Raw genomic sequence first — 26406 nt, forward strand, 5'->3', positions numbered from 1 at the left:
CCATGCACCACAACTAGAGAGGAGCCCGTGTGTTGCAACGAAAGATCCCGTGTGCCACAACTAAGACCCAACGCAGCCATAAATAAATAAATACATAAATAAATAAATAAGAAAATTTGTACTGGGAAATTAAGTATCATGAAACCAATCCAGACATAGTATAACGTGAAAAACGTACTATTCATTATTAACCACCTTCTTCAGTGCCCACATCCACACACTTTCTTGTTTCCATATATCTAATTCCAAAAATGGCACATCTAATCTCATTCAAATACCTATGCCCAACTGAAAATGCATCATCCTCTTCTCAAAGAAAGACACCAAAATCATGTCCAGTTTCTGAATTGTGCTCTGAGTTTAAGATCTCTGTGGGCTGTGAATTCCTCTTGGTGGGTTTCAAATGTGGCTCCTCATGGTCCAGCAAATGATAAATGGTCCAGCGAAATGATGAATGTGATCATCCCAACAAGCTCACAATACACAGGAAAGGATAAACAATATTATATCACCAAAAGACCTCCCATTTGAAAGATAGAGAAGGAGAAGGGCCGTGGAGAGGTGAAATGATTTCCTGTTCTGTATTAGAATGAAGTCCTCAGGGGACAGCCTGATTTTGAGGACCTTCCTGCCACACCTCAAGGAAGCAGGAGGAAGACTCCCTTTCTGGAACTACATTGCTTTGGCACCTCTCTTCTTGTTGGCATATTTTGAAAGGATGGTGATTACCTTTGCTTAGGAGCATTTATGGTTCTCTTTTCAGACGCTGGCACTTTCTGGCAATAAACTCCTTTAAAATTCTTAAAAAAATATATATGCTTTAACAGACTTTTCTAAAGAACACACATGTAGAGGTCCTGGAATGGATACTCTTATTATTATTCTGTATTTCTTTGTTGTTTGAAACTTTAAGAAGAATGTATAATTTGTACAACTTTCAAAAAAAGTTTTAAGTTTAAATCAAGAAGAGGAAAAAAAGAGATAAGGAAAGAAATTAAAGTCTCAATGCACTAGATCTGACTACATGGTAATAAAAGAACCAATGCATTTCTAATACAGTTAACTCACTATCTGATGATGACGGCATTTTTCTTAATAATCTAGAAATTCTTTTGATTCAACACATATGAACAAATAATTATAACAGTCCCATTGTCTTACTGCAGATCTCCATTTAATGTACACTCTTATACAAAATTCCTGGTGAAAATTCAGTTTCAAATATTTAAAAGCCATGTGAATAAAAACTAAACTTCTGTGAAACAACTGCATTTTCCAAATAGCACACCAAGTTTCAGGTCATAAAATAGCAACAGTCTTAAATAAAGCCCTATTAAAAAAAAAAAAAAATAGCTGTGAGGCAGTAAAATAAGCCACTTAAAGACACTTCTACAGAGCACATTTTCAAATCTTTGGGTTAATACTACACTTCAGGGCAATAGGTATATGGAATTTCCTTTTGCTTTTCTCTCTGTTTTTATGTATGTTTGAAAATTTTTATAATAAAAATAAGTTTTGAGAACATGTACCTCACAAGGTTAATTTTTCCTATTAATGCTAGTAGACAGTGGATGCTCACTATAATTATACATATTACTAGTATTTCACTATTGGTATATATTGTACATACAACATATAATCATAAGAGCTTCCATTCCTTGAATGCCAACTGTGAACAAAATGCTTTAAATCATTATGTAACTTAACAACCTTCCTAAAGTTAATGGTATTAATATACCCATTTGACAAATAAAACAGCAACTCAGAGGAGTTAAGCCACTTGTTAAAGATTTCAAAGTTAGTAAATAGAAAGTTAGAACTTTAAACTCATGTGTATATGACCCCAAAGTCCATGTTCTTCATTTCTATACTATATTGCTTCCTAAAAAGGATGGTCTAATTATTTTTAAAGTTCACTACCATTATTTTGAAACTTACTCTCTTTCACTGATGATAATCATGGCATAACCTAGAGTCAGTCATTTAGCCTCTTTGTTCATCATTTCCTCATTAGTTGCCCCATCTAATAAAATGTGGAAATTTTATTAACTTGAACCAGTTGGACCAAAGCTCAGATGAATTCACAGAATATCTTACTTCAGAGTTTTCAGAAAATTCTGAAAGAGATGTTACAAAGGTGATACTAACTCAGATTCTGCCAAAATTACTCTAAATTAATGGAATCTAAGTAATGGTGTTTTATCAAAATTCTAAGTACAGAATCACTGTAGAAGAAACTGTGAATTCACGATACTACTAAGGCAAATACTGAATGTAGTTTAAGAACATTATTTTTATTTATTTGTTTAACATTTATTCAATTGGAATTTAAGACACTGCAGGTATAAAGTTTAAAAAGAGTACTCCTTTCCTCTGTAAGATTACAGTCTAATGGGAAGACAGACTTGAAAAGAATTACTCTACTTTGTGGTATGTACAAACTATAACGGTACCAGAGAAGAAGTAGCATCAGAAGTCTGCTTTGGCAATCAGAGAAGGCATCATAAGGCAGAAAAAGAGGTAAACTAAGACATGAATAATATGTTGTAGCAGGATGAATAAAATCTTGCAGCATTTATCAGGTCAGCATTAACAACATCCAGTGCTTATTAAACATTCAAAACTGTATTTTTGGAAAACAGTTTGGCAATTCCTTAAAAAAATTAAAACATGGAATTACCATATGACTCAGCAATTCCACTGCTGGGTATATACCCAAAAGAAGTGAAAGCAGGGACTTGAACAGATATTTGTACCCCCATGTTCACAGCAGCATTATTCTCAATAGTCAAAAGGAGGAAGCAACCCAATTGTCCATGGGCAGATGAATGAATATACAAAATGTGGCATATACATACAATAGAATATTATTCAGCCATAAAAAAGAGGGAAATCTGACACAGGCTATAACATAGACAGACTTTGAAGGCATTATACTAAGTGAAATATGCCAGTCACAAAAGGACAAATATTGTATGATCCTATTCATATGAGATTCCTAGAGTGCTCAAATTCTTAGAGACAAGAAGTAGAATGGTGGTTGCCAGGTGTTAGAGGGAGGGAGGAATGGGAAGTTGCAGTGTTTAATGGGTGCAGTTTCAGTTGAAAAGATAGAAAACTTCTGGAGATAGGTGGTGATGATGGTTGTGCAACAACATGAATATACGTAGTGCCACAGATCTGTACACTTAAAAATGGTTAAAATGGGGCTTCCCTGGTGGCGCAGTGGTTGAGAATCTGTCTGCCAATGCAGGGGACACGGGTTCGAGCCCTGGTCTGGGAGAATCCCACATGCTGCGGAGCAGCTAGGCCCGTGTGCCACAACTGCTGAGCTTGCGCGTCTGGAGCCTGTGCTCCGCAACAAGAGAGGCCGTGACAGTGAGAGGCCCACGCACCGCGATGAAGAGTGGCCCCCGCTCGCAGCAAATAGAGAAAGCCCTCGCACAGAAATGAAGACCCAACACAGCCAAAAATAAATAAATAAATTTATTAAAAAAAAATGGTTAAAATGGTAAACTTTATGTTATGTATAATTTACCACAAAAAGCTCTACATTTTTTCTAAAACACAGAAATTACACTCATTTTTCCTATTTGAGTCATCTTCAGTGTAAAATATTGCTCAGTGGGTAAAAAGGACTGAAATCTCAATTTTGTGTTGATCAATCAGAAAAATTAATTAATGGATCAACAACTATTTATTGAATACCTTGTGGATTGATGGGCTTCTAATTATTACCTTGCAGTGGAAACATGCTCACCCCAACATGAAAAATTGCCATTTCTTTACCAGAAGTTAGAAGTTGCTAAGACCAACTGCTTCTCAGTTATTTGAAATAAAGCAAAAAGTCAAAATTCATCTCCAAATGAAAAAAAGTGCATTTTTCATTGTTTATGGCTTAAAAACAACTAAGAGAAGTGTCTCTTTTGGATTAATTGCAAGGGATAAAAATTTATGCTCTGGAACGTAATATTTTCAAAAAGTCTGAGGTGACCAAAAATAGTATATGATTAAAAGAAACCACTTAACCATAGCTAATATATTAAAATATTTATGCTAACAATCAGAGTTCACTCCGTTCAAACAAGTTCAGCAGGCACAGAACACAAAGGAAGGAATGGGAAAGAACAGGTCTTGAAATTCTAGAACAAAGCAAATCTTTGAGTTATCTGTATAATTCAAGGTTCCAATTACTATAGGTTTTACTGGCTGCCTATTTTTTCTATTCCCAATAGCATAAACAAAATTATTTTTCAATTGTATTTCAAGTTGACTCTACTTACTCCTGGTGGAAACATCTGAATAACATTTCCAGCTATGTCTAGGATTCTTAGGTTGAAAAGATCACAAAGTCCCTGTGTCAGGAAACAAAAGAGAGAGAGAGCTTTTTAAAAGTCTAATATGTAGAATCATAAACATTTCTTGTAAGTTTAAACTTGATGAGGTTGACCACCTTTCCTAATTACCTGGTCAATTCTTCAGTATATCTCCCCAGGGAGATCACTATGTCTGGATCACCAGATTCTTTCAATCCTCCATTTCCTCTGACTACTCCAGGGCAACATAACATGGTGACCAAGAACTAGACTATTTGTAGTAAATATCTGTAGGTTCAAATTCACCTCCGACACTTACTATATATCTATAGGCAAATTTCTTAATCTTTGCACTTTAGTTTCTCCATTTGTAACATGGAAATGTTAATGGAACCCACTGTCTTCAATATGGATGCTGAATACATTAAATAAATTACTAATCAAAAGTGCTTACTAAAGGGCTTAATACATAGTGAGCACTTAGTAGACATTTCTATCATTAAAACAGAAAGAACCTTTGGGAGACAGAACACAGACGTAATCTTAGAAAACTATTTTTATCAACAATTCCACTGGCATTTATTTCACATCTACCTTTTGTGTGGCATTGTGCTAACACAACCCTTTCCTTATAAGGGAAATCTGTTAGTCTAGCCACATGCCCAATGTGACTGGATGAGCATATACCTTCATATGCACGTGTGCAGACATACACATAATTTATAATGTACCAGAAAATGATTCATAATATGTTCAGTAACAAAACAAATGAGTATTTTCTGTAATGTCTTATCATTTATAATTTAGACCAAAAAGAACAATGATAGACTGAATCATATTAAATGTACAAGGACATAAATGATTATAGGCATTCTTTACATGATAATTCAGGACAGGACTGACTAGCATTCAAATTTTTTAAAGTCTAAACGCCTTGGGTTTATAAAATTGTGGTTAGACTATTGATTTGAAATACGGACTTTTAAATTAGACAGACATGGATCTGAGCTCTTTTCCTGACCTTTGCAAACTATGTTCAAGTCACAAAACCTCTCTGATCTTTATTCTAAAATGGGTATAATAAGAGATACATTATAAAGTTGTTATGAACACTAAGTAATATAATGCTTCATGATGATCCTATTGCTGCTGTTACTGCTTTTCCCTCAAATAAGGCAGACATGTTTTTAATAGGTTTAATATGTAATTCCAAGACAGTTTTTTACTTGCTTAAACTAAGTCGAAATTTTAAGGAATATAATAATAAAATTTTTGAAATATACTTATTTATAGCCTATACCTTGGTATATTTTTACATATCACATTACAGGGTGCACAGAATTTTTAAAGGGAATACATTCTTTTTAAAAAAATGTATTCATTTATTATTTATTTGGCTGCATCGGGTCTTAGTTGTAGCGTGGGCTCTTCATTGCAGCACACGGGCTTCTCTCTAGTTGTGGCACACAGTCTCCAGAGCACGTTGGCTCAGTAGTTGCAGCAGGTGGGCTCTCTAGTTGTGACGCGTGGGCTCAGTAGCTGCAGTGCACAGCCTTAGTTGCCCCACGACGTGTGGGATCTTAGTTCCCCGACCAAGGATCAAACCTGCATCCCCTGCATTGTAAGGCGGATTCTTAACCACTGGACCACCAGGGAAGTCCCAAGGGAATATCTTCTTGAGAGAAAAGTGAAACAGTAGGAATTAATCTGCTTTTTTTATTCCTCAAGTTACTGTATGACATGCATTTCCTCCTACCAAATTAATTCTAATTTGTATAAGTAAGGAAGGTAAACCTGTTGACAGGTTCTTAACAGGAAATGGTACTCTTAAACTGGGAAATTTGAGGAGAGTTTAATAAAGCCACTATTTATAAAAGTTTGACAGGGTTCAGGGAAATCAATGAGGTTCCCTAAACCAAGAAAGGTAGTTCCATAAAACCACAAGTTTCTCAAAAGCTAGCAACAGCAAGGAGTTCTTTAATACCACAGGCCTAAAGAGTCAAGGGAATGTAATAATGTCCATTGAGGATCACCTGACATTTGCTATGACCCTCCAGAAAAGCATGCAGGCAACTCACAGCACCCTATTAGAGAGAACACCAGGGGAAAACTATATGGTACTCAATATCCCCCTGCCCTTCACCTCCTGCTATTGCCCCTCATTGGCCATATCCTAGAGGAAGTCTGAGGACAAAGGAGCTCATTGATGCCCATAGGGGTCAGTCTCCCAGGCACAGAACAGGTTGGAAAAGGATGGAGAGTGGATGTAAAGGAAAAATGGAAGATATCTAGTACTTACTCAAAAACCAAAAAGTACTAATATTTTGTGCTGTATATAGAGTTGCCAGATAAAATACAGGACACTCACTTAAATTTAAATTTCAGGCAAAAAAAAATAAGATTTTTAAAAGGTATAAGTATGTCCCATGCAATATTTGGAACATACTTATACTAAAAAAAATTCTTCATCGGTAATCTGAAATTCAGATTTAAGCATTCTGTATTTTTATTTACTAAATCTGTCATCCCTAGCTTTGTGAAAAAATCCAAGTTATAACCTTCCTTTGTCATAGGGATTTGGGAACTGATTATACCTAATCAGAGGGAAAGCAAATGACCTCTTGTACTCAGATGCCCAAATCTATTCTACAACTGCTCCTTATCATGGTGTAATGAGTTCTTCACCAACAAAAGAAAATTTGGTTCCATCTTTTGCTTACCTCTGGCAAAGATTCTATGTTGTTCCTGACCAGAAGAAGCTTCTGGAGCTTCTTCAAGAAATTCATCTCTTTGGGTATGCAAATGAGCTGATTGTAGTTAAGTTGAAGTTCAGAAAGATTCTCAAGGAAACAAAGTTCTCTAGGAATGCTGGCTAGCCGGTTATGATTTATACTCAGATATGTAAGGCTTTTTAATCTAAAAAATAAAGTGTATGAATGAAATTCACAAGAATAAGAAAGTCCATTGTACAGACCTCACTTATCAGAGCCACGTATCAATTCACATTTTTTGTAGCTCACCTGAGCTTTTCTTCAGTCAAGTGTTCACAACTACTATGAATCATTTGAGCATAAAAAAAACTGTGTTGTAATTTAACTTTTAAAGATATTTTATAATCAGATGGCTTATGTTAAAAGTTAAAATTTTATCTAATCAAAACTTAGATTTAAGAAAAAGAAAATTCTATCTTCATTCTTTGTACATATACACTAGCTATACTGAAGAGGAAGCCAGAGGACAAAGGAGGACATATACACACACATGGATATAGATAGGTATAGATTTAGATATAGATTATACATCCTGTACCACTTAGTTGCTGCAGAAGATACAAAGACAGATCGGCCACAAATTCTGCCCTTATGTATATCATTGTCTAGAAGGAGATATTAGATAGAGTCATAAATTGAGGATAGAAAATGCCAACAAACAAGGAGAAAAGGGTTAAGATTTGAGCCTGTAATTGCAGATATAGTACCTGAGGTCCCTCACAAGCATTTTGGAAGAACCAACATTTTGAACTTGGCCTTGAATAATAGAACCTGTAAAATTAGGGCAACAGGAAGGCATAGCAAACTGAGAAAATATTAGTATTTTGAATAAAGAAGCAGGAACAAATTAGCACTACTGAGCACCAACTATGTACTTGTGCATTAAATTTAATCTACAGCACAACCCTAAGGCTGGAGTTATTACCTTTAATCCAGAAATGAGGAAAATAAAGGACCAGAGGCAGTGAATAACTTACCCAACTTAAACATCAGAAAACCATGTCAAGATTCAAATGCAGATGTGTCTTCTTGCAAAGCTAAGAATGAAGATTTATAATGCTCTCAAGCTGTTGAAGTTAAATTAGTAACATAATGAGGTGACATTTCTAGACAGTTTAAAATGGGGGACTGTTGCTTATGACAATAGTCAGTGCTAGTGAAAGAGATTTGGGGGAAGATTCTATGAACTTGATGGGGGAAGAGTCTATGAACTTGATCGTGGAAGCCATGTGAATACATGAGACTGACAGAAAGAATAACAACAACAAAAGATCAGAAGGAGATAGAGAGGAAGCAGATGGAAAGATTCTTGAGAAATATGAACATCTGACAAACAAACAAACAGACAAAAACCAAAGGCACCCAGAGAAGGCATGAGCAGAAAAATAGATGAACCTGGTTAACAAGGAATTTCTAAAGGTATGAGAGGAGAGTATTTCAAAATTAAAAATATAGTCAAAATGTTAAAATGTTAAAGAGAGGTACTGCAAAAAAAAAAAACCAAACGAACCTACTAGAACTAAAAGCAGGGTCACAGACTACAAAGTCACTATTTAAAAAATCTATTTTATGTCTATATTGTAGCCACAAACAACTGAAAATAAAAGTTTTCAAAATTCCATTTACAATAACATCAAAAAAAAACACTTAAAATAGTTAAGAATACATTTAACGAAAGACAATATTGTACTTTGTTCTCCAAACAGAGCTAAGCTTACTAAATTGTGAAATCATAACGTGTTATAGCTGCAAGAATTTCAAAGTTCATCTCCTCACAATTCTTCCTTTAGAGATGAGAAAACCAAGGTCCAAGACAGTTAAATTACTCGGCCAAGGTCATAAGGCTAGTTGCACAAAGTTATGACCTGAACCTAGTTCACCAGATCTTCCAAGGTGTCCGTTTTTCATTACATGACCAACACATAAATCAGTTGATAAGCTGAATGAGTGAAAAAGCAAGCAGACAACTATTGGCATTTTCATTACCATAAGTATTCCTCTTCTTCATAAATTAGATAGCTTCAAATTTTTTTCTAGTTGCTCTGATTTAAAACATTACTTTTTCTGTAAAAATCTATCTGGGGAAAAATACATTAGCTAGAGGTATAAACAAGTAAATTGGAATAGACTTTAGGTGTTGCAGAAAGCCCTTTGTTGAGAACTATTCATAGTTTTGTATCCTTTAAAAATCTGGATGTTCTTATGTTGTAATACATCTGTTTCTGTTTGACAGGCAATAGAGTCTCCAAAGTAAACCTGAGTAGGGTTCTGTCTCCATCTGTCAGAAGAAAAGCCCAAGAGGGTGTTTTGCCTGCAGAAGGACAAGGCCTTCAGCTGACTCCAGAAAGTCACTGTAACAGCAGCCCATCTATGCAAATGTGCAGGATAAGGAAAAATAGCATTTTGTTTTTGTTTTTGTTAATGATAATAAAATGTGTTTTGTTTTTTTTTTTATGAAAACGACATATTGGTTTTAAAGTCATTGCTTTCATATTACCTTTTCCATCAAGCTGAAAATGTTTTACAGTAAAGTTTAATGTCCCCAATTCTGTAGCAGAGCAAGCTCCAAGAACCCCCCAGTTAGGAAATCAATAACACAATCAACTTTAGAACTTTGTTTCAAACCCTCACTTTTATACTTAGACTACCAAGTCATGCTGTTTCTCATTTCTCTGAAGTGTTTAAAGAATCATTTGCTTAAAATCAGTGTCTTGCCTCAGTCCTTCAGGTGCCTCTTTGCTATGTAAAAATCCCACAAGGACTTGAGGCTAGGCATACCGTGTTCAAATGACCAGGATGGGGAGAAATGGCAGTTGGCGGCATGGGGTGTGGGGGGTGGTAGTGGTAACCAGCTCTCACTAGAAACAAAATTACCTGCTGATTTCTTGAGGAATCCATGTAAGCTGATTGTTGTTCAGATTAAGCAGGATCAAATTTTGTAAGCCATCTGTTAGAAAATAATTTTAGTCACTTTAGATATCTGTTAGAAAATAATTTTTAGTCACTTTTCTGTACATCTTTGTTTTCCTTCTGGTTTCTTGCCTTGGCCAAGGCTCTTTGGGTTGCTGGTAACTGATACCCTCTCAGATTAACTTAATCAAAAAGGCAGAATTTATCCCAGTTAGAAAGCTAAGTCTTGACACCTGAGGATAGAGGGTACAGCCAAACTCACCACAAACTGGACCTGGAAACTATTATAAAAGGCACCGGAACCCAGGGTTTTAGTTTTGTTTTTGAAACTCAGAACCGTAGTCCCATAAATGTTTGCGAAATGCATGAATGACGTCCAAAGGGTCTTCCTGACGAGCCGAACTCATCCACCAACCAGGAAAACCGCACGGGAAACCAGCCCAACGCACCACGGCCCACAACTCCCTGGCGAAGAGGGTGAAGTTGACGTAGAGTGTGTTCAACTCTATTCCAGAGCCAGAGTCTCCTTGAAGTTGAAGGAGTAGATGGGCGCTGGTGCGTGAAACAGCTACTTGCTGATCTTCTTCACCGGAGACTGGAAGGAGCTGGGGAATTCTCTGCTGTATTTCGTGGGGAACAGGTCCTCTTGGGTCACCAGCTTCTGCAGGGAGCTCAAGACAAAGTCGACGTACTAGGGGACTATGCACTTGCCGTTCTTCCTGCCCTTTGTGCCGCTAGCACTGTGTGTGGCCCATGACCGTCGTCTGGCACCCCTCTCCTATGCAGAATGCTGGGCTTCCCCATCCTGCACGAGGACGTCGTGGAGACCGTCGCGGTGTTGCTCGCCAGCCCCTGGTTGAGGTCGATCTCTCAGGCAACACCACCAGCACCTTGAACTCGAAGTCGGACTTCGATTCCGGACTTGGTGTACTCCGCTTCCAGGTACATCTTCTTCTCCCCAACAGGCTTCTCATTGTTGGGCTTGGCTTTTAGACGTCCCCATGAGCCAGTCCATGGCTGCGTGGGCCCACCGCACCCTATGTCCAACATGCTGGACCTTGTGGCTGCAGCGGGAAGTCATATTAATATAAACATATGTATATAAATACGCATAAGAGATACATAAAATATAATTTTAGGTATATATGTACACACACACACACACACACACACACACACACACACACACAGTAGTCCTTTGAACAACATGGGGGCATTAGGGGCACCAATCCTCCACACAGTGGAAAATCCACTTATAACTTATAATTGGTCCTCCCATCTGCTCTTTCTCTGCATCCCGGGATTTAAACAACCCAGGGATCTGCAGTACTGCAGTATTTACCATTGAAAAAAAATCCTGATATAAGTGGACCTGCGGTTCAAACCTGTGTTGTTCAAGGGTCAACTGTATGTGTTGGCTGTGTATATACATAGTCCTTTGGCTGCTCTTGGTAGTCACAGAAATGCTCATGCTTGAGTCTCCTGGGTTTCTGATGCTTCTGAATCACTGAGCCAGGTCGTGATGTCCAAGGAGACCCATACCAGCTCCAGGCTAATAGTCTGTCTGCCCCCAGGAGCTTCTCAAAGTCTGGTAGATAATACTCTCTGGGAATCTCTGCAGAACATAGAGTTCCATTTCTCATTACAGATTCTCTCAGCTTCATATTCATTCTCTTTCTCTTTCTCACTTCCCCTCTCCTTCACTCCTCATTCTTTCTCTTTTGAACATATTTTCTTTACTTTTCCATGTATCCATATAGCTGTCCCACAACTCCTGCATTTGAATGATCATGGAGTAGACAGAATTCTCAAATTGAAATGGCTACAGCAGGGGTCCCCAATGCTTGGGCCATGGACTGCTACCAGTCCATGGCCTATTAGGAATGGGACCACACAGCAGGAGGTGAGCAGTGGGCGAGCAAGCGAGCGAAGCTTCAACTGTATTTACAGCTGCTCCCCATTGCTCACATTACTGCCTGAGCTCTGCCTCCTGTCAGATCAGCAGCAGCATTAGATTCTCATAGGAGGGCGAACCCTACTGTGAACTGCGCATGCAAGGGATCTAGGTTGCACACTCCTTATGAGAATCTAATGCCTGATGATCTGAGGTGGAGCTGAGGCAGCGATGCTAGCGCTGGGGAGTGGCTACAAATACAGATTATCATTAGCAGAGAGATTTAACTGCACAGAGATGATAATAAATCAACTGCTTGCAGACTCATATCAAAACCCTATCAGTGAGTGGCAAGTAAAAACAAGCTCAGGGCTCCCACTGATTCTGCATTAAGGTGAGTTGTATAATTATTTCATTATATATTACAATGTAATAATAATAGAAATAAAGTGCACAATAAATGTAATGTGTTTGAATCATCGCAAAACCTTCCCCCCTCCTGGTCTGTGGAAAAATTGTCCTCATGAAACCGGTCCCTGCTGCCAAAAAGGTTGAGGACCACTGGCCTACAGGAACCAAGAAGATAACTCAAAACACAGCAGGGGGCCTAGCAGGAGTTCACCTGTCAGGCATGCGCTGAACTGGTAAGCACATGCGTTTTCCAACACAGCAGCTGCATTTCAGCCAGCTCCCAGAAATTGCTGTCACATGGGAATGTGAGTCCAGTGTTGCCTAATCTTTCTTTTTTAAAACAGACAGACAGAAAAGAGCCAGAGATTCAGACTTTTATATGAACTCTCTTAATTTGGAAATCTGGGGACCCTAATTCAAATATTTAGAGAGGCAGACAAAACAGAACTAACCTATTTGTGAACCAGATTCATCCCACGGGTCACCAGTTTGAAATCTCTCTCTTAGTTCATGTGATTAGCTCAGACCAGTAAAACTGTTTTAGGCTCTATCATAATCCCCAAGAAAGAGAATGTGACTGACCCAGCTTGGGACACATGTCTCACCCTGGTCCAGTCTACTTTGGTGGGGTGGGGGGATGGGTATAGTGCCATGTAATACATGCTGGACAGTGCTCAAATCCCTGACACCAAACTGCTTCTGCCCTTGGATAATCAAGACCTGGCATAGAACATAATTTATGTCACTCACATGGGATTTTCAAAGTTCAACAGCCCCAAATCAAGAAACAGAGAAACTACAGACATGCAGGGGCACTGTACACAGATTACATTATTTTTTAAACCTCAAATTTAAGAGCAACATGAGAAAAAATTTCTTTACAGAAGCCTAAAGTAGCATGAATTAGGTTGCTTAATATCATTTACAATACATCAGGTTTTACCTGTTTGTCCCCTCAGTATAGTTCATAAATATTATTGTGTACTTTTTTGCATGCCCTTAATTTTTTCTTATGTGTAAATTGTTTTCTTCCTAAGTAACTTATGACTGAACCCTGAATCTACAGCTTTGTATGTATAACGTGCATACCATTAATAAGAGTTTATTACAGTTATTATTCTGTGGAAAAATATTTCTGCAAGATACATGAGCTAATATTTTAAAGTACTTTAAAGAGATAGTACCAGAATCTACTTGTGCTCTTTGCTATACGCCTCTAACTGAGGGCCCATGAAATAATACCCTTAATAAATGCTGCTCAATGATAACAATGATGATATATAGCACCCATGCCTCAAAAGTTCACAGAACTTTATAAATTCTATTATATAGTTCTAATTTTACTATCGGGGACACAAAGTAGTAAAATGCCTTACATGAGTTAATGAACCTATAAAAATTATCTGGATCTCTGTCATGTGTTCTGTCCTTAAGCATACTCTACCTATATTAAATAGGAAAAATGTCATATTAAATGGAGAAATTATTAGTTTAAGGGAAACACAAAGAAAAAAGGGCCATTTATTGAATCTCCTATCTTTTCTTTAAAATTCTCCCCAAGTTCATTTAAGCTTAACATCTTGAGCAAAGATTGTGACTTAGTGTTTTAGACAGTGTAAAAGGTGTAAAGAACAAGGAGAGCTGTGTAGAGCTTTTCTTGATTTGATTTTCAACTAGTTTTCTCTCTGGCCCAGAGAAAGGGTGCCCAGATTTGAGAGTCTAAATGTACACTGATTCTGAAAAGGGGAAAATTTACTAACACTAATGCTTATTTATTTTCTTAGATCTATATGTAAAGAAATATATAATATGGTAGTCGGAAAAAAAGTTGTTCCCCAAATTCCCTAATTTCAAGTGTAAATATCTCCAACCAAAAAGATTAAAACGTAAAATTCCTTCTTCACTTTAGTTTCAAATTGTTCAATATAAGGAAATTAAGTTTGACACTATAATTATGCTCTTCTTTGACTAACCACATACTCCAGATGCAAATCTATGAATCTTATTTCCAAATAAATGGAGCTTCTTCAAGGATGTAAGGTATTTCATCTCTTCTGGAACTTCTTCTAAAAGGTTGTTTCCCAGATTTAGTGCTGTCAACTGCAAATATATAGAGATTTAATGAACTCATACATTATGCACCTTACATGAGAAAAAAGAAATAATTAAGCCCCTTTGCTGAGATACATATAACCTAAAAAAATCAACATAATCTTAATTATTTCACATGTACCTAAAATTATCTATAAAAATAAAGGTCATTTGAATTCATGTTCAAACACTTTATGTTAATTTAAGCACAATTTAATTCTCAATTAAAGTACTTAACTTCATTAAAATTGTATTACAAACCATTTCACAGGTATTTAAAAACACAATTAATGATCCATTCATAAGTTACTTGAGCAACTCAGGAGTATCCTAACACTAAAAACTCAGCAAAGGGGCTAATTTCCTGAAATCAGAAATTAGCTGAAGATCTGAGGTCCTTCTGTCATACTAATCCCAAATGAGCTTTTTCACTTAGGCCAATAAGACTTCTATAATACATGGATGCGGGTGGGGTGGGAGGGTGGCCTTTAACATCACTCTGTGATCACAAAGTTCATAAGAGAAACTATTGACATGATATGGTAGGGTAGGGAAGATCTGCCCTATGTACCTACTAATGTCAGATTGGTCAGACATAGGAAGGACCATACATAAAAGGAGTTAGAAAGATCCTCTAGATCCTCTAATCCAGGGGTCCCCAACACACCCCTATTTTAAGGAGGAAGATTCGAGTCAAATCCCAAAAGAATGTTAAGTAAAATAAAAGCATACAAGTAACCACTGGACTTAGCAACATGAAAGTTGTTGGTGACCTTGATAACAGGGGTGAAGTGCTGAGGAGGAAACTGAAGTATGCTGTGGAGAAAATGTGAGAAAGTGAAGACAATGACTGAAATACAATTCTTTAAAAAACTTTTGTTATGAAGGGACACTAGAAAATTAGCAGGGAGCCTGGAGGGTTTGTTTGTATTTTGTTTAAAATAAAATATAGTACAGTTTATTTATATGCTGATGAAAATAATCTTGTAGATAGTGAGAAACTAATGATATAAGGACAGGGATAATTGCAGAATCAAAATCCTTTAGTAGACGAGCAAGGATAGGATCCAAGATACAAATGGGTGATAGCCTTGGATAAGAGCAGGGACTTTTCATTCGGGAAGTAAGAACGAAGGTAGAGAAGGTAAGTGCAGATCAGGGCAGTGGATAGATTTGACGACTGAAAGATGAGGGAGTTCCTGACTGACAGTGTCTGTTTTTTTAATGAAATGTGAAACAAAGCCATCTACTTGGAGGAGGAGATGTAAGAGCTTTGAGGGAAGGTAATTTTGAAGAGCAATCTAGAGAAATGTAGTAGGGTGGCCAACAGCCACATCTGGTTTTCTGATTCAATTTAGCTCCCAAGATGATGATATAAAATGGGTAACTCAAGAAGGCATTTTCTCTGGGTGACACATTAACTACATGCCCCTTTGGCTTGAAAATGCTGCCATGTAAATTTTGAGCTCCACGACCAAGAATATGACATGTAGAAAATAAAGAGGGTTCAACTGAAAACCTTAACGTTTAAAGGATTTCAAAGTTAAAACTAAGATGAAGTGAATGGAACTGGGATTATTCTTGATAGAACAGAATAAATAAAAGAAAATTCATTGATGGCCTTTAAATTCATAGAGGTATCTTAAAGACCAGATGATTACACTCTGTCATCATGGCAAATATGTTAGAGCTTCACCCTAAATTACATAAAAATACAGAAAGGTCCAGAGACACTGTAGCAAGGACTGAGTTACCTTTCAGAAATACCTCAAGACCCAACCTAAATGTTTCATTAATACAATCATATTTATGTCTGTTGTGTGCTTGGTACTATTCTGAATGCTAGAGTGAAAAAGACACACAAGATCCCTCTCTCTTAGTGTTTATTTGTTGGGAAGTGAGAGAGACAACAAAATAAGTAACAAATCATAGCTCTTAGTGTTAAGTGCTATATTTAAAGGAAAGTAAACAGGATAGTTGGATAAAAAGTGACTCAGCGTCAGATTGAGTCATTAGGGAAGACTTCTCCGAGGAGGTGACATTTGAGCTGAGCTATTTAGGATGCCTTGACAAGACTGTTCCAAATGGTGTTTTACTCACAAAGGGTTTCATAAATAGAAGGCATCCAGAAAGAGCCCAGCTGTGTGTGGTTAGTAACTCTCCTTGGTTATGGGTAGTTCCTGAGGGAAGTTTTAGTCATATGAGAGACAACCACCTGATAAGCTTAAAACTTACAAGACTTCAGTAATTATCTATAGTGAAGTTCTGTTGGTATTCTCAGAGTGTAACTCTTCTGTCCTTTGGAAACTAGCACATTGTCATAGATTGAAAGACACCATTGCTACTAAATGGTTTCTCACGGACCCATGATCCAGGGAATTATAGCATCTTACAATCAGAAAGAACTTTCATAAGTCACCCAGTGCAACATACAAAATGCAAGTGAGCAACTATATACCTTCTTCATGAGCACACTTAGTAATGGGTGGCTCTTTTATCTTGTTAGACAGTTTTATTTATGAGTGTGTGTGTGTGTGTGTGTGTGTGTGTGTGTGTGTGTGTTTCTTTAGGCACTCTGTAACTTCTATCCAATTCTTCCCATAGGAATCATAAAAGATAGTTTTATTCCCCTGCCTCTCTCCCACGTAACAGTCTTTAAAATATTTGAACATTGCTATCATATTCCCCCTGAATTTGTTCCATTCTTCCTTAACCATTTCCCTCAGGACATAATTTCCAGACCCTTTACCATCCTGGTTACACTCTAATTTTTCTAAGTACTCCTCTCTAGAAACATGGTACCTAGAGTGAGACAGGAAATGTGATCTCATAACATAGATCTGTTGGGACCATGGAATCTGCCTCAGGCAGATGACTACACTTCTGTTGCAGCCTAACATGGCTGCAACATGCACTCTTTCAGAAATGGGGCACATGGTTGGTGCATAATTAATTTTGTCTGTGGCCAAGAAAAACCTACTGTCAAGGAGATAACTCACATCCTGAACTTGTGCAATTGAACGCTTTTCTTAACTTAAATTTAGGAATTTACAGTTATCCCTGTAAAAATTTCATCTTGTTGGTTTTGGCTCAAAAGACATAAGTGGATGTGATGATGTCACTCTAAATTCAGAATCTAAACTGGACAATGTCAGTGGACAAATGAGATCTGTTTTTCCCCTTCCCACTTTGGCTAATGCACTCATCTTTCTCATAATAATATGGTAGCCAAACTTTGGAATCACCTAGAACTTCTCTCTTGCCACCTAAATTCAATCAGTAACCAAGTCCTATTCTCAAAATGCCTTTTAGATGCATCATTTTCAAGTCTCATTGCAATTACCCTAACACTAGTCCTCATTACTGCCTGCCTGTAGCATTACCTAACTTAAGAATGTAAAGAATGGGCTACCTTATCATTTAAACTCCTTTTACCTGTCCTACTGGATTATATATAAAGAGTTGCCCGAATAATCAGTCCATGAGGAATTTCCCTACTTAGTATGCACTAAATGTTTCTTGGCTCCCTGTAGCCTCTTCCACATCTTTGTATGTTTGTCCCAAATAGTGTCTGTGTATCCCAACTCGTCCTAAATTTGATTTGATTTATTTAATTGCATTGGCCTACTCATACCTCTAAGTTATAACCTGTCTGTAGCCTGCCTTGAAATGGATGTGTGTGTTTCCTCTTACATCTTGGATATGAGGTAAGCATGTCAGTGTCCATTGATGCCTTTGGGTTATAGACTCTAGATTTAATGGGTAGCAATCTTTGGATAAAGAGAGAAGAGTATAAGAAGTTTGAGAAGAAAAAGTACTGATTAACTTATTAATACTAATGACTAACATTTAAATAGAATTTTATATGTGCCAAATACTGTGCCATGCAACCTTGTACATTGCCTCAGGTGGACTTCAAGGTACCCCCAATTTACAGAAAAGGGATCTGAGGTATAGGCTGTGATTTATGGTGAAATAACATAGCTTCACTCAGTGGCCTATACTCCTAATTTCTACATTACACTATTTATTTTAAACTATTATTAAAAAGAATTTATTGTTGCTTAGAATGATCATATATATGCACGTGATATATACATTCATTCATACACACACCCATTACACACACACAATAGAATTGTATGCAATATATGGATTTCTCTTTTTAAATATTCTTGTTCTGTGAGTTACACCATTTAGTCAGTATTTTGCAGTAGCAAAAGCACAGGCTTTGGAGACCATCTGCTATGCAATGTACTCACTATGGGATCTCAAGAAAGTCACTCCAATTCCTGTCTTCCTTTCTTTATTTTTAAATGGAGATACTAGCATCAACTTCTCAGGGCTGCCTTAAGGATTAGAGCCAATATAATGAAGTACCTGGCAAATAGTGGATATTATGAAATGCTAACTATAAACTTTTAGACTCAGGAGAAGACCATGGAACAAGATGTTAGACATACATGATGCTAGGAATGCTTCATATAGTATATATGTTGACACTTCGACTCAGTTTTCAATTTTTAAACCTGTTTTCTTAATGATTTCTAACTCCTTTTTCCAAAGATTTCTAAATTCACAGTCACTTTTGAATGACATTTTTAGGAAAGAGAAAATTATCTCTGTTATTCTGTTGGCCACAGGAATAATGACTTTCTGTTAATCAGTTAATTTTGCTGGAAATTTTTTTTTTTTATTATTTCTACAGTGACAATGTGCTCAGGATTCTCTTTCCATTAAACTATCACTATACCTTGGTTCTCCAATTATTATAATGGATTTCTGTGTTTAATGCTCCCCCTTGGCATATATCACCTTCTCCAGGAAGCCATCCTCCTTTTGTAGTTGCATAACACTGTGTACTTTCTATGGCTAATTATTACCTTCTGCTTTGTATTATAGTGACTCATGTATATATCTTACCTTTACTATAAAGTTGGAAATTTTCCAATGATAGGGTCTCTGTAATTCATCCAGCACTCAAAAAATAGTGTCTGGAATACAATAGCTGTTCAATAAATATTAGTTGAATGCTGTCTGCTTAGATCATTTCTTTAATAAGCTGATGGTTCAAACTGTGAAGATACTCATTATGGCTCCACATCATTTGTCTTTTTTCAAAATCAAGTATCTATTGAGCTCAGTCAGTGCCAATCTACCCAGCTGGATTCACTTCCTTCTAATGGGCTGCATGCCTTCTTTATTCTAACCATCTGCTCGTTCTCAACAACCCTATAATCAATACAATGTGATGCCTATCATATGTATGCCTAGAACTTGGGCCAGGCAACCTCTCCTAACATTTAATTATGCTGTGCTTGTAGCTATTAATTATCACTAGAAAACTCTATGCTATTTATTATATCTTTCAATTACTTATTTGATTTTTAAAATGATATCCATGACTAACTTGGACCAAAAACATTTTTTTTTCATGTAAAAATATACCAGCTCAAATGTCCATTTTTATTGGGAAGTCTTTCTAAACTAAATTAAGGCTTGGTGAGCTCAAATGTCCATTCTTATCGGGAAGTTTTTCTAAACTAAATTATGGCCTGGTGATACCATTTTGGAACAAACTATTAAATCATTCACCTGTAACATGTACAAATATGTTTGAGCTGGTATTTGAAATATTAATCCTTAATTTCCTTAAAGGACAGTGAATATTTCCATTCACTGTACCTAAATAGTACATAACATAATGTCACATTCTGTAAACTAGTTAATAAAAATAATTGAATCAAATTAATAAAAGAAAAATAAGACTTTTACATTTTTTAATTAGTTATGTATATGGCCAAGGTATGTGGGACAGGGCAGAATTAGGGCTCACTCTGCTAATTCTTTTTTTTTTTTAATGGACAATTTTTTAAAAATTTTTATTGGAGTATAGTTGATTTACAGTGTTGTGTTAGTTTCATGTGTACAGCAAAGTGAATGTTATACATATACATATATCCACTCTTTTAGATTCTTTTCCCATATAGGCCATTACAGAGTGTTGAGTAGAGTTCCCTGTGCTATACAGCAGGTCCTTATTAGTTATCTATTTTATATATACTAGCGTGTATATCTCAATCCTAATCTCCCAACTTATCTCTCCCCCCCTCACCCCCTGGTAACCATAGTTTGTTTTCTACATGCTTATTCTTATAAATGCCGTTTTTTTAGGAATCTAGCACTGCAGTGCAGTACAATTGCCAAATGCATCTTCTGAGTCCAGCTGGTCCTGAAAGAATTTATTTGAATAACTTGGCTAATTTCAAAACTATTATTTAATTTTTCAGTAACTTCTTAATTCTTAATATTGGGTTGGCCAAAAAGTTCCTTCGGTTTTTAAGTAAAAATAAAAGACATTTGTCATTTTCACCGAGCACTTTACTGAACAACGTATTCATAGTTTTATTCCACTACCTTCTTCCATTTTTCAGGCAACTTCATCATTCCGTCTTAACAAAACTTTTTATCTTTTTGAGCAAAGAACTGTTCCAGGTACCTTTTACAGTCTTCCAGGGAATTGAAATTTTTTCCGTAAGAGGAATTTTGTAAAGACTGAAATAAATGGAAATCCGAAGGTGCAATAACTGGTGAATACAGCGGATGAATCAGAACTTCCCAGCCAAGCTGTAACAGTTTTTGCCTGGTCATCAAAGACACATGCAGTCTTGCGTTTCCTGATGGAAGATTATGCGTTTTCTGTTTACTAATTCCAGATGCTTTTCGTCAAGTGCTGCTTTCAGTTGGTCTAATTGGGAGCAGTTCTTGGAATTACTTGTTTGGTTTTCCAGAAGGAGCTCATAATAGAGGACTCCCTTCCAATCCCACCATATACACAACATCACCTTCTTTGGATGAAGACCAGCCTTTGGTGTGGTTGATGGTGGTTCATCTCACTTGCCCCACGATCTCTTCCGTTCCACATTATTGTATAGTATCCACTTTTCATCACCCATCACAATTTGTTTTAAAAACGGAGTATTTTCATTATGTTTAAGTAGAAAATCGCATGCAAAAATACGGTCAAGAAGGTTTTTTTTGCTTATGTGTAAACCAAACATCAAGCAATTAACATAACCAAGGTGGTGCAAATGATTTTCAACGCTTGATTTGGATATTTTGAGTATGTCGGCTATCTCCCATGTGGTTTAACATTGATTGTTCTCAATTAATGTCTTGATTTGATCACTATCAACTTCAACTGGTCTACCTGACTGTGGAGCGTCATCCAGCAAGAAATCTCCAGCACGAAACTTCGCAAACCACTTTTGACACGTTTGATCAGTCACAGCACCTTCACCATACACTGCACATCTTTTTTTGTGTTTCAGTTGCATTTTTACCTTTCTTGAAATAATAAAGCATAATATGCTGAAAGTGTTGCTTTTTTCTTCCATCTTCAATATTAAAATAGCTATACAAAAATTCACCATTTTTAAAATTTAATTTTTTTATAGTTTCTTATTACTTATCTATTTTATACATATTAGTGTATATATGTCAATCCCAATCTCCCAATTCATCCCACCACCACCACCACCACCACCACCCGACCCCCCGCTTTCCCCCTTTGGTGTCCATACATTTGTTCTCTACATCTGTGTCTCTATTTCTGCCTTGCAAACCAGTTCATCTGTACCATTTTTCTAGATTCCACATATATGCGTTAATATACGATATTTGTTTTTCTCTTTCTGACTTACTTCACTCTGTATGACAGTCTCTAGGTCCATCCACGTCTCCACAAATGCCCCAATTTCGTTCCTTTTTATGGCTGAGTAATATTCCATTGTATATATGTACCACATCTTCTTTATCCATTCATCTGTCGATGGGCATTTAGGTTGCTTCCATGACCTGGCTATTGTAAATAGTGCTGCAATGAACATTTGGGTGCATGTGTCTTTTTGAATTATGGTTTTCTCAGGGTATATGCCCAGTAGTGGGATTGCTGGGTCATATGGTTATTCTATTTTTAGTTTTTTAAGGAACCTCCCTACTGTTCTCCATAGTGGCTGTATCAATTTACATTCCCACCAACAGTGCTGGAGGGTTCCCTTTTCTCCACACCCTCTCCAGCATTTGTTGTTTGTAGATTTTCTGATGATGCCCATTCTAACCGGTGTTAGGTGATACCTCATTGTAGTTTTGATTTGCATTTCTCTAATAATTAATGATGTTGAGCGGCTTTTCATGTGCCTCTTGGCCATCTGTATGTCTTCTTTGGAGAAATGTCTATTTAGGTTTTCTGCCCATTTTTTGATTGGGTTATTTGTTTTTTTTTAATATTGAGCAGCATGAGCTGTTTATATATTTTGGAGATTAATCCTTTGTCCATTGATTCGTTTGCAAATATTTTCTCCCATTCTGAGGGTAAAAATTCACCACTTTTGATAAGTTTTTTTTTTTTTTTTAATGCACGCTATTACAGCTGCCACAATACAGTCTAACAAAGTTGTTTTGAATGAAGTTAAAGATAACTAAGTGTTACTAGAGTCATCTTACAGAAAAAATATGAACGAGCTGTTTGGCCAACCCAATACATCAAGTCAGATTTCTCAAAACAATTATACTTTTATTGGAAATAGTTTCAAGGTCCATCTAATCTCTAGAGAATCCCTGTGACCTCTAAGACCTGTTCCCTTAGAGCCCAAAATTAATCCCAGTGTCATGAAATTGGCACTTCCTACTCAGCAATATTAGAAGGAATCTCTGGCATTCACAGCAGAAGCATTAACAAGGCATTACCTTTTAGCATCCTGTCAGAAGCTTCTAAAGGAAAGACTAAAGAAGCAAGGATAAGAGTTCCAAATCTTGGAAAAGGGGAATTGCAACACAAAACTCATTCAAGTAAACTGTAAAACTTTCAAGTGTTTGGACGAACTAAGCATTTGGATGTTTGAATCGGGGTAGAGGCTAAAATTTTCTGAGTAACCAACATGGTTAAGACACTATATATGAGATAAGTCAAGGGAGGCACAGAGAGATTATGTGCTCAGTTGGCAAGTGAGAGAAGAGGGTTGGGGCTCCTCTAGACATCTGACAGCTAGAGGAAGAAGCAGAAGTTCCAGTAGGGGTTCAAGAGGCTTAATGCAGGCTTGGGCATACAAGCAGAGGCAAAAGAGGAATGAAAGTAGTGTAGAGAGAAGGAATTCACTAGGTGCCTGTGTGCCAGGACAGGATACAATAAACAAGTATGAGAAAGCCCTGTTTTTATAGCAAAGCCAGGCTTAGAAACAGGAGGCATTACCTACTTCATGGAGGAAGAGCACATTTCCAGTGGATGGGACAGGAGAAAGGACAGGCTTGATGCTGACAAACAGTACAAACGATGTCAAATCCTTTCTGTTCTGCCAGACTTAGTGAGACCCAGAATGTCCAAGGAGGGAGAGATAGGGAAAGTTGTTGCATATGCTTTTCCTCTTGTGTTCCTCTGCATAACTCCCATCCTTCAGATCTTACCTCAGTTGCACTTCTCAGGTCTACCTTCTCTGATTTCTCTGACTACAACTCCTCATAACACAATATAATTCTTCTTCATGACACTTTTCACAATTATAATTTTACATGTATTTGTATATTTGATTACCTTTCCCCAGTAAACCTGAGAGTAGAGACACATGATGTTTTCATTCCTTTTTGTATTATCAGCATCTAGCAGAGTGCTAGTCTACTACTAGCAGGCACAACAACTATTTGTTAAACATAGGAAAGAAGGAAGGCAGGAAGGGAAGGAGGAAGGGAGGGGGGTGACTGGGTTAGGGGGTCATCCAAAAGGACAGTAAAAGTATGAAAAGGAGAGACTAGGGACGCAATAACAATTTACAAACTACCCAACTCTGCTTAGAGTTGCCTTTATTTACTGTCAATTCTTTATGGTCAAATAAAAAGCTATGGCAGACCACATCTTTGTCCTGGGCAGCTACACATGTGAACCACTTAAGGTGAACATTGCTGTACTACCATTGGACTTTATGATGCATATCAACAATGCTGTACACAATTAGAGATAATGGCTATTTGTTTCTTTGGAGATTTTAAACCTATCATGATAGCTCTGTGTTTGATTAAGTTGGACTTTGAAAATGGCTTACATCCCATTTCACTCAAATTGACATTCAATGGTTTACTAAGTGCCAGGCACTAGGGACAAGACAAGGTCTCCACCCTCAAGAGTTATAATAAAGGGCATCTTTGAAAATTGTTGATATACCAGCACTTCATTAGTCCTAGGCCAAATGTATTCACCATAAATTATAGGACATTAATCCATTTTTTTCATGTCATTAGAAGTGATTGAAAATTTCCAGTTTCATTAGTCAAATTAGCAAAGAAAAAAAGAATAGAATCTGTATTCTCTAAAGAATCTCCTTCCATTTTATCATTGTTGCTAGTTAGACCACAATAGCCACTCTAATTTATTTCAAAGTTTCATGTTGCTAGTTAGACTACAATAGCAACTCTAATTTATTTCAAAGTTTCAATGTCAGGCATTGAGCTTACATATATTAACATTTAATTCCCAAATGAAGACAAAGACCTTATTTTTTTTTTTCACATCTCTATCCTCAGGACCACCATAGACACAAGAAGATGAATGTAAATATTTGTCAAAAGAATGGATATGTAAACAAATGGAGAGTGGGAACAATTCATGTACTGTTCAAACCTGCCACCTTTAGGCAATCCAATTTTTGTTTTTAGGAACTATAAATTGAACAACACACCCTGGTGAATTTCACACTAAGTGTATAGAATAATAAGACAATAGAGCTGAAAACAACCGCAAAAGAGACCTCATTTTATACATGTATTCACTGGTTGACCTTGGCAAATGACTTAACCTTTCTGGATCATAAATTTTATTAACCATATGAGAGTGATAATTATAACTTTCTTGAAAATGAACAAAGAGTTCCTAACATTGTGTCTGGCTCTTGGTATATGGTGGATGCTGTTATTCTATTTGATACCATTTTGTGAGTGCACAAATTTTGTAATTATTACTTTTGTTTTAGGAAGTTAAATATCAAGACTATTTTAATGCTGTGCATTCTGTGGCAAATATAACCCCAAAAATCAGTATATTGGGGCAAACTGGACTTCCTATGATGATAAAAGAAAGACTAACCCAAAAGTCAAGCACAGTATAGACCCAAAAGAAAAAAAAAATAGATAGGGGGAGTTTCAAGCATTATTAAAAGCACGACCTGTAGCACCACAAGAAAGAATTCAAACCAACTTTTAAAAAAGGCATTCGGGGATTTTATAGAAAATTGTTAGAGTAAGAATTATGATCATCTTTGAACAATGACATAAGTATCACCAAGATATGAAGACCACAAGGACACTTGGCAGCATTTCAGCTGAATGCCACAATATACCCTGCTTGCTTTATCTGCTATATTTTTCTCCTTAGCATTAATACTACCTCACATCCCACTTGTTTTGCATGTTTCTTTCTTGCATCTCTTCTGACTAGAACATAGCTCCATGAAGGCAGGTATTTTCATCTGTTTTTTTTTCTTTTTTTAATTGCCAAATTACCTGAGACACAGATGGTGCTCAATACTTAAGTGTGGCTTTGAATAAATGAAGGCAGAAATTGAGGCCCGGTGAGATTAAATATCTTATGTTTAGTTGGTGAGTGGCTGAACAGGTTCAAGTATCAGGATTTGCAGACACTCTTCCAGGGCTCTTTGCAGCTCTCTAAGCTCTCTCTTTTCTGAAAGTTTTGTCTTCCTTTCTCTTAGCAACTGGGAGAGTGAGCAGTATTTCTGAACTATGTAAATAATCTCTATCCATCTTTTGAGGGTTTCTAGCACATTTTATTCAAGGTGCTTCTAGAACTCCCATTATAAAGGGAAAATGGATTTTTTTCAAAACTCCACAACATTGGAGACTCTACATGAAAAAAATTGCTAGTTCATAGCAGTGAAACAATAATGCCATTAGCCTGAGTCTGACTTGTAAAGCACTTTAAAGATAGACCACAAGAAGCCTAGTTTCTAAT

The 26406-nt window shown here is 36.8% G+C and overlaps 1 protein-coding gene and 1 pseudogene across 2 annotated transcripts in view; both read right to left on the reverse strand.

The window, feature by feature from the left end:
• LRRC69 (leucine rich repeat containing 69) overlaps positions 1-26406 on the reverse strand; it is a 98349-nt gene that overhangs the window by 66947 nt on the left and 4996 nt on the right. The window contains exons 2-5 of one of the 2 annotated variants that reach the window (XM_059902293.1): positions 14276-14402; positions 9962-10034; positions 7037-7232; positions 4284-4355 (exon numbers count right to left, since the gene is read on the reverse strand). The exons of the other annotated variant lie outside the window; for it this stretch is intronic. Of the exons in view, the coding sequence (XP_059758276.1) occupies positions 4284-4355; positions 7037-7232; positions 9962-10034; positions 14276-14402 (468 nt within the window). The remainder of the gene's footprint in view (positions 1-4283; positions 4356-7036; positions 7233-9961; positions 10035-14275; positions 14403-26406) is intronic. 2 annotated transcript variants of the gene reach the window in all.
• Positions 10309-11012, reverse strand: LOC132352080 (MOB kinase activator 2-like; annotated as a pseudogene).

Source organism: Balaenoptera ricei, chromosome 17, assembly GCF_028023285.1.
Source record: "Balaenoptera ricei isolate mBalRic1 chromosome 17, mBalRic1.hap2, whole genome shotgun sequence".
NCBI classification, from domain to species: Eukaryota; Metazoa; Chordata; class Mammalia; order Artiodactyla; family Balaenopteridae; genus Balaenoptera; species Balaenoptera ricei.